The sequence below is a fragment of the Panthera pardus genome, unplaced genomic scaffold, assembly GCF_024362965.1.
Source record: "Panthera pardus isolate Hobbes unplaced genomic scaffold, ASM2436296v1 HiC_scaffold_7, whole genome shotgun sequence".
Lineage (NCBI taxonomy): Eukaryota > Metazoa > Chordata > Mammalia > Carnivora > Felidae > Panthera > Panthera pardus.
Window position 1 is genome coordinate 64,475,425 of NW_026527002.1, and position 19,722 is coordinate 64,495,146.

Sequence of the window (19,722 nt, forward strand, 5' to 3'; positions counted from 1 at the left end):
TGAGGTTTCTGAGAATGTCTGCAATAAAGAAACTTGACTAAGGTAAAAAGCAACATGTGTACACGAGGGAGCAACACTACTTTAGTGGGACCACAAAAAATAGTAGGATTATGGACTGCAAGAGAGGACATAAACAGATCATTAGCCTTGAATGCATTCGTAAAGATGTAATGCTTTTTTTATCTTGCTGACAATGAGATGAAATTAAACCTTTTATTCAGAGTTAGGTCTTAGGAGAAGTTTGACAGAAATGTAGAGACTCCATTGGATGAAACAGAAATGAGGAAAAGAGGTAGTCAGGAAGTGTTTTTAACAGTTCAGGCAAGATATACAGAATGTCTTAAGTAGGGTGAGAGACGAAGTTGAGTGACATGGCAAGGGAGGGGGCAGGAATCAAATGGTTGTTGTGACCAGCTGGTTATACGGCATATGAAAGAAGCTGAAAGATGGTATTTGGATACCTGGAGGGAGACCTACAGGGAACAGGATGAAAGGAGCCAAGTGCCTGGAAGAGCAATACCAGTTTATTATAAGCACACGTGAACCAAATCATACTTGTTTATGTGGGACGTTCAAATCCAAACCTCCACCATGTAGCTCAGTTTGCAATGTTAGACCCCCATCCAAAATTATCCGCAGGTACCGTGATCTATCACATTCAAACACTTCATCCTAGTATTTCTCCCTGTTGGGTTATGGTCTTCTATGATGTACCTTCAGATGTTCTTTCTATAGCTAAATCTGAACTCTTGGTTAAATACTGCCCACACTTTAATTAAACTTGTTAATTCTGTGGAAAGGAACACATATCAAAATCACACCACATTCTTTTCATCTGGAAAGTCTTCAGTCCCCATAAAGCCACACAACCTTAAAGAATCACCCCAGTGCCACACTATGTTGAAGCCTATCTTTACAGAACTACTCATTCACCTCATTCCTTCTTTTTATATCCCCATGCCATTCTTTACACCTTTATTATTCCATTTTGCACCAAATGTTTGTGTAATCACCATATCCTTCTTACTCAATTATAACCTCTTTGAGTATAAATTTTGATTTCTGGCTCATAAGAGGTGCTCAGTAAACTTCATTAAAACCAGGTATCTGCCGGGCGCCTGGGTGGCTCGGTCGGTTGGGCGTCCGACTTCAGCTCAGGTCATGATCTCACAGACCGTGAGTTCGAGTCCCTCGTCGGGCTCTGGGCTGATGGCTCAGAACCTGGAGCCTGCTTCCGATTCTGTGTCTCCCTCTCTGTCTGCCCCTCCCCCGTTCATGCTCTGTCTCTCTCTGTCTCAAAAATAGACGTAAAAAAACAAACAAACAAAAAACCAGGTATCTGCCAACATCCATATTTGATACTAAATGTAGAAAGCTCAACAGGAAAATGCAAATATTTGAAATGATAGTTATCATAGGGATGATACTTAGTCTGAGGAAACCAATACACTAGATTAGAGCAATGCTTCTCAAACTCTAATGTGAGTAAAATCATTTATAGATCTTTTTTTTGTTTAAGTTTATTTATTTATTGGGGCATCTGGGTGGCTCAGTTAAGCATTCAACTTTGGCTAGGTCATGATCTCACATTCTTGGGTTGGAGCCCTGAATTGGGCTCTGTGCTGACAGCTCAGAGCCTGGAGCCTGCTTTGGATTCTGTGTGTCTGTCTCTCTCTGCCCCTTTCCCACTCATGCTCCCTCTCTCTCTCTCTCTTTCTTAAAAGTCAATAAACAATAAAAAATTTTTTTCAAGTGTATTTATTTATTTTGAGAGAGACAGTGCGAGTGGTGGAGGGCAAAGAGAGGGAGAAAGAAAACCGAAGCAGGGCTTGAACCCACAAAGCCGTGAGATCATGACCTGAGCCAAAACCAAGAGCTGGACGCTTAACCAACTCAGCCACCCAGGTGCCCGCATCTAGGAATCTTATTAAGCAGGTTCTGGGGCCCAGCCCAAGATTTTGATTCAGTGCGTCTGGGGCAGGGCACGCATTTGCATTTCTTTTTTTTTTCCCCCTAAAGTTTATTTATCTATTTTGAGGGAGAGAGAGTGTGTGCACAAGCAGGGGAAGGGGCAGAGGGAGGAGAGAGAGAATCTTAAGCAGGCTCCACGCCCAGCACAGAGACCAGTACAGGGCTTCATCTCACAAACCATAAGATCATGACCTGAGCCAAAATCAAGAGTCATGCACTTAACAGACTGAGCCACCCGGGCGCCCCATGCATTTTCATTTCTAACCAAATTCCAGGCGCTGCTTGTGCTGCTGAACCACGGACAGCACCCTGAGTATAAACTGTTTAAAAGGTAATTCTGACATCAGAATGCCTGGACCTAAATTCCACCATCACAATTTAATAGCTTTATGGTCTCAAGATATCAACTCTAAGCCTCAAATTCCTCACCTGTAAGTGGCAAAAATAGTGGAACCCCTTCAGACTGATAGAGCTAAAATAGCCCGTCTGTACAATGTGCTCTGGCAGTACCTGATGCATGGTATGTGCTCGAAACTTAGATGTTGGTGTATTTAATGGTACAGATGAGTCAGTAGATTCCTATAGAGTAATAAGCGTCTTTAAACCATGGCCGGCAGGCCAGATCTGGCTCGTTGCCTGTTTTAGTAATGCTGGTAAACTAGGAATAGTTTTAAGATATTTAAATGACTAAAAAATATTCAAAAGAATACTTCAAAATGCATGCAAATTATAAATTCAAACGTCAGTGTCCATAATGTGTTATTGGAAGCTGGCCACACGCATTGGTTGGCATATTGCCTATGGATGCTTTTGTAGTCCAAAAGAAGAGAAGAGTGGTCACATGACAGACCACCCAGCCAGAAAAGGCTACCCTGTATACTGGCTCGTTATGTTAACTTTGCCAGCCTCTAACAGAGCACCAAGTGACTTTATCAGTGAATCACTGGTCACTGAGATTAGAACCATCACTGGAGTGGCAATAATGGTCAGTGGCTTAACGTTGTTTTATATTGTGTGTGTGTGTGTGTGTGTGTGTGTGTGTGTGTGTGTATAATGTAACTGTGCCAAAGTAATGAGAGATTCTCAGGAACTAAATAATAAAATCAGGAAGCAAGATGAATTTGAGGGATGAGTGGCAAAATGGATTAGCATCAGAGTTCCTCAAACCAGGAAATGCTATTAGATGCCCCGACCCACTTTTTTTAAAAAAGCAATATTTATTGTCCTTTTTCTGATTATAAAAACAATACAGGATCATGGTATTTGGAAAATACACAAATGTATACAGTATAGAAACCTGTGATATTCCCAATAGTAGAGATGATATTTAAACATGTTTCTTTTTACAAATTTGAGATGTTACTGTACAAAATGGTTATAAAATTTTAATGTAACATTTTTCCAATATCCTCATGTTCTCTGAAAACATTTTAATGGGCAATAATGTTACATTGTTTGAAAATGCCATAATTCATTTAATTATTGCCCTCTATTGGAGTTCAAGTTATTTTTAAGATTTTGTTATTATTTATAATAATAAAGTTGCTTATGAATTTTCTGAAAATCTGTGATTTTTTTCTCCACTATGATAAATTATTATAATAAAATAATTTTTGTCTAAATTTGGGATGCTTCCAAGGGAAATATAAGATTAAAGAAAAGGCAAGATTATATTAACTGAATCTCTCTCTCTCTCTCGCTCCTCTGTTTTCCAGATTTCCAAACCACACTAATTTGAGGGATTTCTGCTTCATCATTAGTAACATGAAATGATTTCTATTACCTTTTACCAAGTATGTTTGTTTATTTTCTATATACCTCATTCTTAAATCTATTCCACTACCATCAGGAAAACAGAGGTTTTGTTTCATTTGAAATTTCCCCTTCCCTTAGAAAAAAAGGCAATACTCTTATCAAAAATATTTTATTTACAAAAAATCAATTATACTATACATCCTATACTGGAAATACATTGAATAATTGCTACAATAAATACAGGCAATTAATTCAATCTTTTATAAGAATGAGAGAATTTGACATTTGAAAGTTATCAAAGCTTAACTTAGAACATAAATAGTTAAAAAGGCAAACTCAAGTTTTAGTTTCATTTATTGGCATGCTGTGTTTTTTTCCCACAAACTCTCCCATCAGTGAGTTTGAGTTGCAGAATGGTATGTACCTTTTGTACTCCGAAGGTAGAATGTGCAGCTTTTTCTTAAGCAGGACAGATGGAACGTAGGCATCTGCACGGAAAGGAAGCAGAATGACAGAGGCACATAGTTGAACGCTTTGCCACATTCACACTCTGCCTCGTCACAACATTTTCTATGCGACGACTCATGTGTTCGATTGTGTTTAACACAGGTCTACACAGCACCAGCTACAAGGCAAGATGGGTCATGTCAAATGTCAAACTGGGTAACTGAGGCCCTTGGAGTAGCTAAATTAGCCGGGTTAGGGGTACCTGGTCCATCAATTTCTTTTATGTGCCAATTCTTGATATACTTATTAAACCTTGATATTATTTTTACTATGTAAACATACCTAGGTAGGCCAATAACAAGACAGATGAAGCAATTATCTGCATAAATTCAGAAAAAAAATCCTCCCTAGAAAGTAGAAGAGGAACTTAAATGTGTCAATGTTCATATCTATAGGCTTTACACTTATTAAAATGTATCCAACTCACCAGTGTAAACCTCATGGTAACATGTAAAGTGAACTGGTAAGCTGGAAAAAAAAAAAAAAAAGACCAGTAAATTATGTTCAATATGTGGACAGCATCTGGTGAATTCAGGCCACAGAACAAAATGACGAACTGCATTGTATTTGTTTGTCCAAATAATACAGATAATTTTTTTCCACTTTCCATTGTACTCAGCCTGAGAAAACACTGCCAGAAACCCCAAAGGTTATTAATCTCTGATACCCATGTTTTGTCCAGTGCTGATGCCTAGTGTTTTCTTTCAAGGACTAGCATTCCCTTCTTTTTTTTAAATCTTATGAAAAATTGCACTTTTCTACCCCTTTGGCCTTGATTTTCTGATTTTCCTTTTATTTTGTACACCTAAGTACATATTTCTACTTCCAAAGTGTGACAGGTATATTGGCCTTTTCTAAAAGAAATGAAAAGAAGTTAAAATATTGAAAGTTTAAATATTTTTCACAGAAAGAAACTATTCCATTTTAAAAGGTAGAGAGAGAGAGAGAAATATTTTATTCTTTCTATCATGAACAACATCAGTCAACCAAGCTTCACATTTTGGGTAGATTTTTTTTTTTTTAAGTATGAATTTTTTCAGAACCTATTTTAATAATAATAAAAAAGAACAGGTGTATTTTGGCAGAGAAGTAAAATATAGAATATGCAAAATTTGCTTTAAAAATTGGCATACAAAATTTTAAAACACAGTACAGTTATATAAAAATACAGCACAGCCAACGGCCTTTAAAATTTCCTTTGGCATTTCATTTGGTAGAGTTAAACAGAAAATCCTTTCTAAAAAAAAAAAAAAATTAGCTATCAACACAGTCCATAAGTTAGGTTGTATACGTTGAAAGAACTTTTCCTTGAGTTTCCAAAATCCTTTTCTTCCATGATAACCCACATAAAGCATGGCTAGTGAGGTATATAGGGCAAACACTGTTAGGCGGATGTACAGTAAGGAAAAAGTGCATAAACAAAGAATGTTTCCCATTTTCATAGAAATAACAGGTTAAACTCTGAGTTTCTTCTCATTGATGTCTTGTTTTACTTTGGCAGAATCAAAATAAACCCATAGAAATGTCTTTGTTCAAGTCCCAGCAGCAGTGATATGTCTCCTTTGGTGGCACTATCTGATGCCACGAGAGGAACTAAGGTTTTGTGTGTGTCTGCGTGTGTGACTGCAAACGTCAAACAACGTGAGATCATACATCGAGCACCATGTCATACTGTTGTCCCTTCTTCCTCCTGCCACATTTATTGATGAGAACCACATACAGCGTCAAAAGCATGACCCAATAGCATGCATAGAGCAACGTTCCAACAATTAGAACGGTCTGTTTGGATTCTGAGAATGGCTTCTTAGATTCCTTATAAATGGTGAAAATCACACCGCCCAGGAGGATTGTAAACCAAACTGATACTGGAATGAGTCCTATGAAATTAACAACAATGGTTTTCCTTCCAGATGTGCCCCACCCAGCTTTGTTTATCGTGGCAATCGCAAACATCTTGGCCGGAAGTAAACTTGACATGTATAACACTGAGTAGAGGGACATGAAGACCATGACAATATTTCCTCTAAGGCAGCTGGCAAAGGATGACTTTATGAGACCTACTAACTGGACAGTTAACAAGAAGAGGAGGATGTTCCAAATTTTTCCCCTGTAGAAGAGCTGGATTACTGTGGCAATGAGGAAGAAAGGGAAGAATCCAGTGATAACTGCCTCATAGGTCATCCACAAGTGATGTTTATGAAACCACATCGCATTGTACAGCCACTCTCGGAAGTATGACTTACTCCAACGGGTCTGCTGGTTTAACCATCTCAGATATTCTATAGGTGTCTCCGTAAGGCACTTGGATCGAGCTGTGTATTTTGTTGCATAGCCCAGACTCAGCACTCGGTTCGTGAGATGCCGATCGTCACCAAAACTACATTGGCTGCCCATAAATTCCTGATTGTACCAGTCTTCCACAAATTCATGCAGCAAGGAGTTTCTGTACATTCCCAGAGGCCCACTGATGCACTGGACACACCCAAAATAAGACTGGCAGGCCCTTTCTATGTTAAAAGCCATCCAGTATCTCACACTGCTGAGGAAGGAGATCCAGGAATCATACTTGTTTAAAATCTGCAAGAAGGAAAAAAAAAAAAAAAAAAAGAATAAAGGTAAGCCTTAGCTAAAATACCAACAAAATCTGTGCTGTTGTGAGGTTACTGCCCAGCGCGAAGTGTGTTATTTGATCCTCCTACGAAGCATCCTTCTTCCTTTTGACACAGTTATCTTTTATTTTCCCTGATCCTATGTTACTAGATTAGTCTGATCAATTGTGTCCATGCATTGGGACTCCTTGATGAGCAATAGTTTTTCTACTTCATGACTCTCTCCTCTTTTTGCTGCTTTTTGTCCTTCATGTTGTTATGCTATAATATTTTTAGGCTTTAGTTCTCGGATCCTAAAGTTTCCCACTCTTTCCTACCATCTAAGACTTGAAGGTTTTTAAGTCCTCTTCTCTCCTGTTCTGGTTAATTTCCAACTCATTCAATTCTATTAATTTTCCTTCTCCTTCTTTCTCTCTTTTACACAATGCCAGTGATAAATTGCTTGTTCTGGCCTTACCCCAAAACTTAAATCCTGAAATAATGCTCTATGCAAAAGCTACTGAAAATTAGCACCTTTTCCTGGCAATATTTCTAAATTCTTTCTTTCATCTCAGTTTTGTTCAGTTCTCATCTAGATTTTGCATGCTTCCTCTTTTATCACCAGGCTGTTTCTTTGTCTGTTCCAGGCATTGTCTTTGCCTTCAGTGACACCATCCATGTGTAAAATGGGTTATACAGCAACGCAGAACCCAAATTGTAAAGTCAAGTTTCCACGTGCTTCTCACCTTTTGCCAAAATCTGATCACGTGTTTGCAAAGCACTCATTTTTTTTAAGTTTATTTATTTATTTTGAGACAGAGAGAGTGCAAGTGGGGGAGGGGCAGAGAGAGAGGGAAAGAGAGAATCCTAAGCAGGCTCCCCGCTGTCAGCACAGAGTCCGAAGTGGGGCTTGTACTCATGAGACTGTGAGATCATGACCTGAGCCGAAACCAAGAATTGGACGCTTAACCGGCTGAGCCACCTAGGAGCCCCTACAGAGCGCTCATTTTAATCTTCACATATTTTCACATATTCACATATATATTCATTTCCAATCCCACATATTCCAAGTAGCCTTCATTAATATTTGTTTACCTGTTCCTCCACTTATAGCAAATACTGGGAAATAAAGAGAATTACCAGGGGGACACCTGGGTGGCTCAGTTGATTAAGCAGCCGACTCTGGATTCCGGCTCATGCTTGGAGCCTACTTAAGATTCTCCCTCTCTGTTTCTCTCCCTCTGCCCCTCCTCCCTCTCAAAACAAAAAAAAATAGTGGGAAATAAATCTAATCAGAAAATCCACTTATTAATTATTCCTTTGCCTTTCTTACCAGTATAAATTTGACTCGCTTCTTCTCTTTTCTTTGTATTCCAATTTGGATTTTTAATCAAGCATATATTGACCAGCTTTTAAATACATAGGTATAAAATATAGAATCCATCATCTGCCCTTCTTCCTTTTTTTTTTTTTTTTTTTTACCTTCACAGCTAAATGAACTCTAACATCAGATTTTACCAGAACATTAAGTTATGGTTCAAGAAGATACGGTAGAAATCATTACACATTTAAATTAAATATATATCACTTATCAGCCACAGCAAACAAGGGTTACATTCCAGGGTTAAACAAAGAAACCCTAATTCTTTTTTTCAATTTAGGAAAGGAAAGAGGCAATAAAGTGGGTCAAGGCACATACTAATGTGTCTCTAGCACCAAAAGCCACATCTGGCAGAGAGTTTGGTGTGTAATAAATACGTGTTCAATGAATCAACGAGTAAGAGTATAACTAAAAGCGACTCATGCCGAAAGTGAAGGCTTACACACCTGGACGTCTCCCCCGACACCTCCGACCATAGGGTCTTCTTCTAAAACTTTTACCATTTCCACAGATGACGCAGGGTCAAGCATGGTGTCTGAATCACAAACCTGTGAAGAAAAAGGTACAAAATGAGTTAAAGGAAGAAGTAGGAGTGTAGTCAATACAGTCAAAATTGGGCATATATATTATGTCTTCAGCCTTATTTATTGCAAGGGATGGCCGTTCGTTATGTCACAATCGATACAAAGAACGAGCTCAGTATTGAAGTAAATGGCATTGCTGGCTAGAACAGCTGAAGTGACGTGCTAGGTAGGTCTTGTAGGCTAACCAGCTCGTCTTGGTTTACCATGGATGTTCCTCATCATGGCAGTGAAAGTCTTATCTCCCAGGTGACATCCCAGTTTTCCAGGATTTAGTAGACATCTGGGTTGGTCACCATATATGGGTTTTGTTTTTGTTTTTTTTTTCCTTTAGGCAACTTATCCCTCAGGTCTGAATGATGGTCATAAAATCCTAAGAGTGTATTGAAAGGGAGGCATGTTTAACAGCGACTTTCCTTCCTATCTTCATATGGTAACTAGAAGACAGGAAAGCCATTCTCCTCCATTCGGTCGTATAGTTCTGAAGCAAGTTGCCCATAAGAGCAGGACTTAGCAACTGACACAGCATCAGAAAGGGAGGTAGCATATCCGCAGACCACCTTTTTATCCAAAAGCATCAAGTATTCATCCAGCCCTTTGTACATAAAAGCAAATGTAAATTATCTGAAGTCATTCTAGACCTGCTAATAGTTGTTCTTAAAAACAATCTTCAGGGGGGTTGCCTGGGTGGCTCAGTTGGTTAAGCGACAGACTTCAGCTCGGGTCATGATCTCGCAGTCTGTGGGTTCAAGCCCCACGTTGGGCTCTGTGCTGGCAGCTCAGAGCCTGGAGCCTGCTTTGGATTCTGTGTCTCCCTCTCTCTCTGCCCCTCCCCTGCTCATGCTCTGTGTCTCTCTGTCTCTCAATAATAAATAAATGTTAAAAAAAAATTAAAACAAACAAACAAACAATCTTCAGGGGCGCCTGGGTGGTTCAGTTGGTTAAGCGTCCGTCTTCGGTTCAGGTCATGATCTCGTGGTTCATGAGTTTGAGCCCCGCATCGGGCTCTGTGCTGACAGCTCGGAGCTCCAAGCCTGGAGCCTGCTTCAGATTCTGTGTCTCCCTCTCTCTCTCTGTTCCTCCCCTGTTCGTACTCTCTCTCTCTCTCTCTCTCAAAAATAAATAAAGATCAAAAAAAATTTTTTTTAAATCTTTATATGGGTCCAAAAAAGCAATTCTGAAACCAAACCAAATTATGACTTCAAGAAAATTATTGGGATTAGTCTATATTAGTGAACCTCTGACGAACATTCCTGTTGGAGGCCCAAGGGGGCTGGGTTACAAATACTTTTCTTTCCAGCCTGATTTCTGAGCCAACTGGAAAATGAAACAGAAGAATAAGGGAGATGAGAAACCAAAATATCCCTGGTATCATCGTAAAGCTGATACAGAGCACAGGGCTTATACCCTGTGGAATAGCAGCCTTCCTAATTACATTTTCCAGTATTAGACAGACTTATCAAGTCCAAACAGCACCTAAGTGCGGGCAGCCTCCTCTTACAGATAAAGTGCATGCCCTTCCAAAGGTCTGGCCGATGTCAGCTCCTTGGTGGCCACCCACTCCCAGAAGGAATGGGTAAGAAGGAGCCAGCTCCCCTTCTCCTGGACTCGCCAATCAGATTAAATCACTTCTCTTAGGGAGGGAGGAGTGAGACAGCTGAGAAATGCTACCACCTTTCCCGCAGGTAGGCTATACCTGTGGATAGAGCTTCTTCCACATGATCAAAGAAAACCGGAAATAAGAGAAGTGCCCCCACCTCCCCATCCCTGATTAATACCAATAAGACATGGTATTCCTTTCTGGGGACTACAGCAAAGCCTAGTAGATTAAAATGGATCAGGTTGACATGTAATGAACCAGTTTCACAACCCCATCCAAACAATAAATAATTAGTAGAGACTGGAGTGTTATCAGCAATTCCATTATTTTTCCATCAAGTCTGACTCACCAGAATGGATTTAATCAATATTTAGCCTATTTATTTACACCAAAAGTAATTATCTTTACAGTTCTCCATACTACTTTATTAAAATAGTAGGGATTTCATATACCAGTTTGGAATGGAAAAAAAAATTTAGAAAATAATTTGTAGAAGCATAAAGTCTTGAGTTAAAGGGGATTCTCTCTCTCTCCCTCTCTCTCCCTCTCTCTCTGTCATGAGTCCCTGACATAATTAATTAAGGAATTTCAACATTTTAAAAAATGTGTCTCAGTTTTACTGACAGCTATTTTTTTCTGAAAAAAGTATAAATTAATTTTTTTCAAAAATATATATATTATATATTAATGAATAACGTTGGTAAAATAGCGATTTAAATGCATGATTGAAACTTATATGGGGTGCCTGGGAGGCTCAGCCGCTTAAGCGTCCGACTTTGGTTCAGGTCATGACCTTGCAGTTCGTGAGTTCGAGCCCATGTCGGGCTCTGTGCTGACAGCTCAGAGCCTGGAGCCTGCTTCTGATTCTGTCTCTCTCTCTCTCTCTGCCCCTCCCCACCTCGAGAACACGTGCATGCATGCACGTGCGCGATCTCTCTCTCTCTCTCTCTTTCTCTCGAAAAATAAACATTAAAAAAATCTTATAAATTAAGAAGTATATAGGGTATTCAGTTATAATCTCTCTGTATTTAGCTAATCATAGTAATTTTAGGGTTAACATCTGAATTTCTTATTTTACTCTAGTTATTTAGGACCATTCATTTTCTCAATAAAACCATTTATTTTGTTTCGTTTTGTTTTGTTTTTTAGTATTCTCTTTTGATCCGGCATGATCTCACTTTATCTAGGCAAGAGCTGGGCATTAGTTTTTCAATGTAGAAAGTAGGATTTTACTAATACTTGGGTTTGGACGCAAGCCTCAGAAGCAGCCTAAACAAATTTCAGCCAAAGTGACGTTTTTGCCTCTCTGAGTGCCTGGTCTACCACTGGCTTGTACATGGATGGCTGCAAGCCTGTCCCGCCTGGAATACGGGTAGAAGGGTGGGGGCAAGAGTTCGACCCACCTTTAGCTCCAGCATCCTGAGCTTATGGCCACACCCACCTCTATTGACTCAGGCTGGGAAAGGTAAAACCAGAAAGCTAAAATAAGACTAAAAACAACAGGAAGGGGCAATCTAGAATTAATGCGCAAGTCACTCCGCCTGCTTGTGAGCAGGGGCGAGCCAAGGGAACCGCCCCTTTGAAATGACCTTGAACCACACTTCTGAGGCTCTGAATGTTTAAATTGGTCCTGCCCCTCCCACTTTCCAACTGCAAAGAGCCAGCAGTTCTCCGAGAGAGAGAGACTGTTCTGGTGGGTTTAACTGTGTTGGAAGGGAAAGCTCCCAGAAATCTCCTGGGAAGGGTTTTGCAGTGGCAGGATCAAAGAGCTTTAAAGAAGCTCGATTTCTGTTAGGTGCTTCAGGAGCACATAAATGAAGCGTGGAACACTACAGAGGAGCCGAGCATGGCCCGGAGCAAGGAGGACACGCAGGGTGAAGCATTCCATATTAAAAAGAGGAGAAAGGAAAAAAAGAGGTCCAACTTCTGGATGTTATTTGGTGACAGAATGCCAGCTAGAAAGCCATCACTTATGACAGTCAGTATGTATGTTCATCGACCTAATAGTTTGTATTTATTAGTATATCAAGAGTGTAACTTTAGTCCCTCTGAAAATCCGTAGAGTGGGAACAGCCTTTCTAGTTGTCTCCCCACCAATTAATAATAAGTATGTGATTTCATAAATGTTGGCTATTTAGCTCTAGGCTAGAAACGGTGGGGGACAAACACCAGTTGACGCAGAGCTTGACCTCACCTGGGGACAAACTACAGGCCATGATTTGCACACAGGAAACAATTAGCGAACAAATCAAAACACCTCACTGTCCACACTGAATGTCTCAACTGTAATTTGTTTAAACCACATCATCACTAGTCATAGGATTTCTCACTAGGAGTTATGGAAATGAAGCAAAGTTTTCACTAAAACGAGTGGGAAAGTGTCAAGGCGAAAAGACACATTTGGGAGGAACCAGCCACCTCAGTCTTAACCACAGAATCCAACTAAAGTGCATAAGATCATCGTCCCTCCGTCTTCATCCTTCCCCAGTGCAGTCAAGAAGGAACACCCTCCCCTTTCCTTCCTATCTAAACCAGGGTTGATGGGATGCCTCGGTGGCTCAGTTGGTTAAGAATCCTACTTCCTACTCGCACTCAGGTCACAATCTCACGACTGACTTGTGAGTTCGAGCCCTGTGTCAGGCTTGGTGCTGACAGCTGGGAGCCTGGAGCCTGTTTCAGATTCTGTGTCTCCCTCTCTTTCTGCCCTTCCTCTGCTCTCTCTGTCTCTTTCTCTCTCTCAAAAATAAAGAAAACATTTTTAAAAATTAAAAAAATAAATAAATAAGCCAGGGGTTGACGATCTTAGGTCTTCAAGCCAAGTCTAGCCTGCCACCTGTTTTGTTAGGGCCTGTGGGCTAAAAATGGCTTTTACCTTTTAAAATAATTGAAAAAATTAAAAAATAATATTTTGTGGCACATGGAAGTTCTATGAAATTCAAATCCCAGTGTCCATAAATAAAGTTGTATTGGAACTCAAGCATATTCATTTTCATGTCATCTATGGCTGTTTTCACACTAAAACAGCAAAGTTGAATAGTTGTAATAGAGACCATATGGCCTGCAAAACCTAATATTTACTTTTATAAGCAGAGTTTGCCAACCGTGGGACTAAAATAATTGGTTGCAGGGGGAGGGTTCTCTTTCATAAATTTTTTTTAAGTTGAGATTAAATACGTTCTAAGCCCAATTTTAATTCTAGTGGATTAAAAAAAAAATCCTGGGGCGCCTGGGTGGCTCGGTCGGTTAAGCGTCCGACTTCGGCTCAGGTCATGATCTCACGGTCCGCGAGTTCGAGCCCCGCGTCGGGCTCTGTGCTGACAGCTCAGAGCCTGGAGCCCGTTTCACGTTCTGTGTTTCCCTCTCTCTCTGCCCCTCCCCTCTACATGCTCTGTCTCTGTCTCAAAAATAAACCAACGTTTAAAAAAACAAAAAAATAAAAAATCCCCAGTGCCTCCATCGTCATGTGTTATAAAGAACAGTAACAGCATAAAAAGTGTGAAACATTAATCAAGTAGTTTTTTTTTTTCCTTTTGTCAAGTTGTGCCTATTATAAGGATAAATGCCCTCAGAATCAAGAAGCGTCAATTAAGTCTTGGGTCCTATTTCTCACTACTTCTGTGACCTTTAACAAGCCACTTACCATCATCATGGTACTGGAGTGAGACACTGCATATCAAAGTACCTTGTAAATTTACAAAGGACTGTAGAGAAGTGTATTATTAGTTTAAGGTAATAAGCTTTACACTTTTATACTCCCTAAGTAAACCCATAACCTCAGGGATTATGACAATCCTTAACACAAAGAGATGGCTCAGTAAAGAATCTCTAAAATGACCATGGGAACTGATTACATATCAAGGATGTCTTATCCCAATGAACAAATTCAAATGTGTCTGCAACTATCTATAATCCAGTTACAAACGATTAGTGTATAGTTTATTACGTAAGTTATTAGCCTATAAATTCATTCCAATTTATCTCACTGATCTTAATCTACCTCACTATAATTTAAACAAAAATCTCCTTTAGAAATAGTGTTACCTGGCACCTGGGTGGCTCAGTCGGTTCAGCGTCTGACTCCTGATTTTGGCTCAAGTCATGATCTCACTTTTGGTAGGTCTGAGCCCTACATCGGGCTCCATGCTGACAGTACGGAGCCTGCTTGGGATTCTCTCTTTTTTCTCTCTGCCCCTCCCTTGCTCATGCTCTCTCTCAAAAATAATAGATAGAACTTAAAAAAAATAAATAGAACTGAAAGAAAGAAGAAAGAAATTAAGAAAGAAAGAAAGAAAGAAAGAAAAGAAAGAAAAATTAAGAAAGAAAGAAAGAAATTAAGAAAGAAAGAAAGAAAGAAAGAAAGAAAGAAAGAAAGAAAAGAAATTAAGAAAGAAAGAAAGAAAGAAAGAAAGAAAAGAAAGAAATTAAGAAAGAAAGAAAGAAAGAAAGAAAGAAAGAAACATTGTTACCTATTCTACCAAATGCTGTTCAAATTCTAAGACCCAAGTCTAAAATGTCAAGTCTCCATGTTTCACTTTTTTGAACGTGTTTCCTTTCAGACTGCCTGGTGGATCTCCCCACCCCCAACTCGAGCCCCATACCACTTCAAAGGGCACTGAGAGCTACACAGATTAAGAGGAAATCTTAATTACTCTGGCTGCCTTCAATGAGGAAACAGGTTGAAAATAAATCAGGACCCCTTCTGTTGCTACTGCTTTTATCCTTTGCCTGCTTGCAAGGCTTGACCCTTCATCTTAACCTTGACCCAGTGAGACTATTTTTTTCTATAGTGTGTGGAATTTACTCTTGGTCATGACCCTGCTACCAGCTTTCCTGACACAGCTTTACCACAAAGTAAATGGAAAGTCTCCCTCACTCTCCTTTCCCTGGGGACATTTATCTAGTGAAAAGGGGTAGGCCAGAACAACAACAACAAAATTTACAAATAGTTATTTACTAGCAAACACAAGATGATGCCAGTTTCCTTGAACTCTTAACAGTATAATACCAGAGTAAACACACTATTGAAAGAAGAGAAAGCACCATGCAAATATTGGAACTAAACAGATCTGTCTCAATCCACCATTCACCAAGTTTATATAAACTTGGACTAGCTTGTTGACTGTAGTGTCCTTACCTCACTTTCCTAAGCCTCCACCTCTCAGGTGAAAAATATGGATAATCACATCCACCTGAAGTTTGTTATATTGGTAATTTAGTTCGATCACGTATGTAAAGCACTTAATATTGGCTAACTCATAGTAAATGCTCAATAAAAGGAAGACATAAAGTGACGAACCAAAACCAGAAGTGACAAACCAAACACAGAGCCACCCACTAAGGACACTAATCCAATGAGAGAAGGGGCCTTCGTACAATCACTGTAAATAAGTGATGACTCACCGGGAGAGCAGGGAACCAATCCCTACCTAGTCCAATACCCAATAAACTTAAGTTCTATAAACTCAATTCTGAGCAGGCAATGTAAAAGTCCTTACACTGGGTTGTTTACTAGAGAAAATTAAAAAATTAGCAGTTTGCAGCCGATTATGATTCCTTTATAGCCTTGAATGTACCTTTGGGGAAAGTACATTCTATTGTGGGACAATTCATCCTATAGCAAAGGGTAGACCCTGGACCCATTAAAACTTAAAAAAATGTTTGTTGCATCTTGACTTCATATCTCATTGACATTGAACCTAATGCACGTGATACTATTTAAAATGGGAACATATTCTTTGGTTTCGGAAGTACATAAATGTAGAAGACAGAATTTTATTTTTCAAATCTCAACCTGAAAACTGAATTATCTGCTGAAAAGAAGTACATAATTTGGGTGGAACCACATACATGCAGGAGATAGGGGAGACCAAAAAATTAGGATGGAAAATAACCTTCACAAAAATAGGATATTGCACACAATTTAAAATTTCTCATATAACCAACAAGGTCACTCAAAAGCTTATGATGGATGGTAATTAATTTTATCATAACCAACTTCTAGGACTTTATCAATATTGCATCATACTTTCAATTTTTAAAAATCTTGATTTTCTATTTACTTGGATTTTGGGTAAATGGAATTTACAAGTAAGTCTATAGCTAAATTTACCAGCCTCAGATTCAGTGGCAAATACAAAATCATAAAATTTAAGAATTTTAGAGTTAAAAACACACTTTGAAATTTAGCAGTAAAACCATTCCAGAAAAAAAAATACCCTCAATGAAAAAATAATCATTCTTTTATGAGAAGAAGGCAGGATAAGGAAGATTACCCTCTCCTACACCAATTGAGTTTATGACAAAGGATCTCAAATCCATCCAGTGGAAAGCCTCTGTATCATAGACATCTAAGCAATTTGGCCCTTCTCTGTTGCTCTTTTTTAAAAGAATTAGGAAGATATATACCTTCCTTGGGAGAATGAATTACCCAAGTTGTTGTAAAATACTTACTGACTTTGGTCAACCTAGAATCTATTCAAAACATTAAGGTTAAAAAAGGAGTCATTTGGTCATTCTCTTTTCTTTTTAGGAAGGCTTCAACATGAGTGAAAGTCATAGAAGGTGTAAAACAAAGGTGACAAGACAGCTGGGAACGTGGGAAACCAAATGTTGTCACCTCTAAGGCTGAAGTCAAGAAACACCCTTATTCCAAATGGCTGGAATTCTCATTCTAAAGAAGGGAATCAGGAAGTCCCATAATGGTAGCATTTAACTCAGGGCTTACATTCAAAAGCCCAAATTGGGGGGAAAGGGCGTACTAAAAATCAAAGTGAGGGACGTCTGGCTGGTTCAGTCGGTGGAGTGTGTGACTCTTGATCTCAGGGTTGTGAGTTCGAGCCCCATGTTGCCTGTAGAGATTACTTGAAAATAAAATCTTAAAAAAGTAAACCAAATGAAAGTGAAAAACATGATAGTGACTGTTAAAAATGTCAGAGAAATTAAAACTGTACTGAAAAACAAACAAAAAAACAAAAACAAAAACAAACTGTACTGAGTTAGAGTTCCGAGCTGGGAATGATCTCGGAGATCATCTCTTCTACCATCTGAGGCCCATAGCAAGGAAACAACAGATTCAAGTCTGAAATTCAGATGTCCCATTCCTATTTCACTGTGCTCCAATCTTATCCTCTAAAATGAATGATATAAAAAGACATAGAACATTCTCAACATTGGCCCTCAGAATAGTTCAGGCTTCCCATACAATACGGGAACCAAGCAAATACTACATACATACTTGTCAATTCTCATGATTCAGGGTAGTTATGTTCCACGAAGTTTCCATGAACACTGATGTAGAGAACACCAAAAAAAAAAAAAATGGCTTCTAGCAGAAATATAAGGTTAGGTTCCTCTGAGGCTCTGGTCACATCTTTGTCTACTGATCAATACCTAATAAATACCTAATAAATCAATACCTAATAAATCAATACCTAATAAATAACTGTGTTATTTGTGTTCCCATTTAAATACATCTTACTATATGTATTTGAATCATTAACAGTGAATTTAGGGCCAAAGGTACTGTACCTGATGCCTGAACAAAGCCCACCTAAGAAATACATTTTCTCCATAAGGCAATCATAGCTTTGTGCTCAGGAACACTAGACAGCAAGCACTTCAGCACTACACTTGGGGGGGCATTTTAAACAGCTACATCACCAACAAAAAGCACAACAATGTGAAAAACATGATACTAACTAAATACATTATGAAGAAGTTACTTGTTTACAGTATAAAAGCTGAAAAAGGCAGAACACAGTCTTCTTTGACCTCAGTTGGGAACATGAACATCAGGTGAATCAAATTTCTTGCTGTTCTGCACGTCTCAAAATGATCACAAAAGCGCAGCCAAGTACTGATTTGGGGTTACAACTACATTTTAATGAGTAGGGTAATTTACAAATACAGACTCCATGAATAACAAGGGTCAACTCTACTATTTTGAATAATTTAGTCTTCCTTTTCTCCTGCTAAAAGGGTCATGGAGGGGCGCCTGGGTGGCTCAGTCCGTTAAGCGTTCGACTCCTGATTTCGAGTCATGATTCTGAGATAGCGCCCCGCATTGGGCTCTGTACGGACAGCGCGAAGGCTGCTTGGGTTTCCCCCTCCCCCGCATGCATGCCCTCCCGCGCGCTCTCGCGCTCTCTCTCTCTCTCTCCCTCTCTCAAATAAATAAATAAACTTAAAAAAAAAAGACGAAGTGAAGCGAACCAGCCAGTGCAAAGATTCAGCCACATCTGAGAAAAACAATCATCGGCGCCATCTCTGCCCAGCTAAGCAGTGTCTTCAGCCAGGGTAGCAAGGATGTGAGCAGACGGTCCTATTTCTGCCCCAGCCCCCATTCTCTCTTGTGTATGAGCACCTAAACTTTACTTCCTTCCTTCTGTAGCCAATCTGCTTTCCACATTCAGTCACTTGTAATGCTTAGTAGCCAACATCCTTGAACCTCTCTCCTTGGTCTTTCTGTGGCTTCTGCTTTGCAACTCTCAGACCCTGGGTCAGTCAGAATGGATGGTGAGTTTCAAAACCCTAGAGGAGAAAGCAGGAAAAGACCTCTCTGACCTCAGCCGTAGCAATCTCTTACTCGACACATCCCCAAAGGCAAGGGGATGCCTTGCCTAAAAGCAAAAATGAATTACTGGAACCTTATGAAAATAAAAAGCTTCTGCACAGCAAAGGAAACAACCAACAAAACTAAAAGGCAACCAACGGAATGGGAAAAGATATTTGCAAATGACATATCAGACAAAGGGCCAGTATCCAAAATCTATAAAGAGCTCACCAAACTCCACACCCGAAAAACAACCCATTGAAGAAATGGGCAGAAAACATGAATAGACACTTCTCTAAAGAAGACATCTGGATGGCCAACAGGCACATGAAAAGATGCTCAACGTCGCTCCTCATCAGGGAAATACAAATCAAAACCACACTCAGATATCACCTCACGCCAGTCAGAGTGGCCAAAATGAACAAATCAGGAGACTATAGATGCTGGAGAGGATGTGGAGAAACGGGAACCCTCTTGCACTGTTGGTGGGATTGCAAATTGGTGCAGCCACTCTGGAAAGCAGTGTGGAGGTTCCTCAGAAAATTAAAAATAGACCTACCCTATGACCCAGCAATAGCACTGCTAGGAATTTACCCAAGGGATACAGGAGGACTGATGCATAGGGGCACTTGTACCCCAATGTTTATAGCAGCGCTCTCAACAATTGCCAAATTATGGGAAGAGCCTAAATGTCCATCAACTGATGAATGGATAAAGAAATTGTGGTTTATATACACAATGGAGTACTACCTGGCAATGAGAAAGAACGAAATATGGCCCTTTGTAGC

General features: G+C 39.5%; 1 protein-coding gene across 1 annotated transcript in view; it reads right to left on the reverse strand.

Annotated features, from left to right (window-relative positions):
• Positions 1 to 3,879: 3,879 nt before the first annotated feature.
• The window catches only part of HAS2 (hyaluronan synthase 2), a 30,682-nt gene continuing 14,839 nt past the window's right edge, over positions 3,880 to 19,722 (reverse strand). Inside the window, exons 3-4 of the mRNA XM_019459935.2 lie at positions 8,649 to 8,750; positions 3,880 to 6,810 (exon numbers count right to left, since the gene is read on the reverse strand). Of these exons, the coding sequence (XP_019315480.1) occupies positions 5,881 to 6,810; positions 8,649 to 8,750 (1,032 nt within the window). The 3' untranslated portion in view covers positions 3,880 to 5,880. The remainder of the gene's footprint in view (positions 6,811 to 8,648; positions 8,751 to 19,722) is intronic.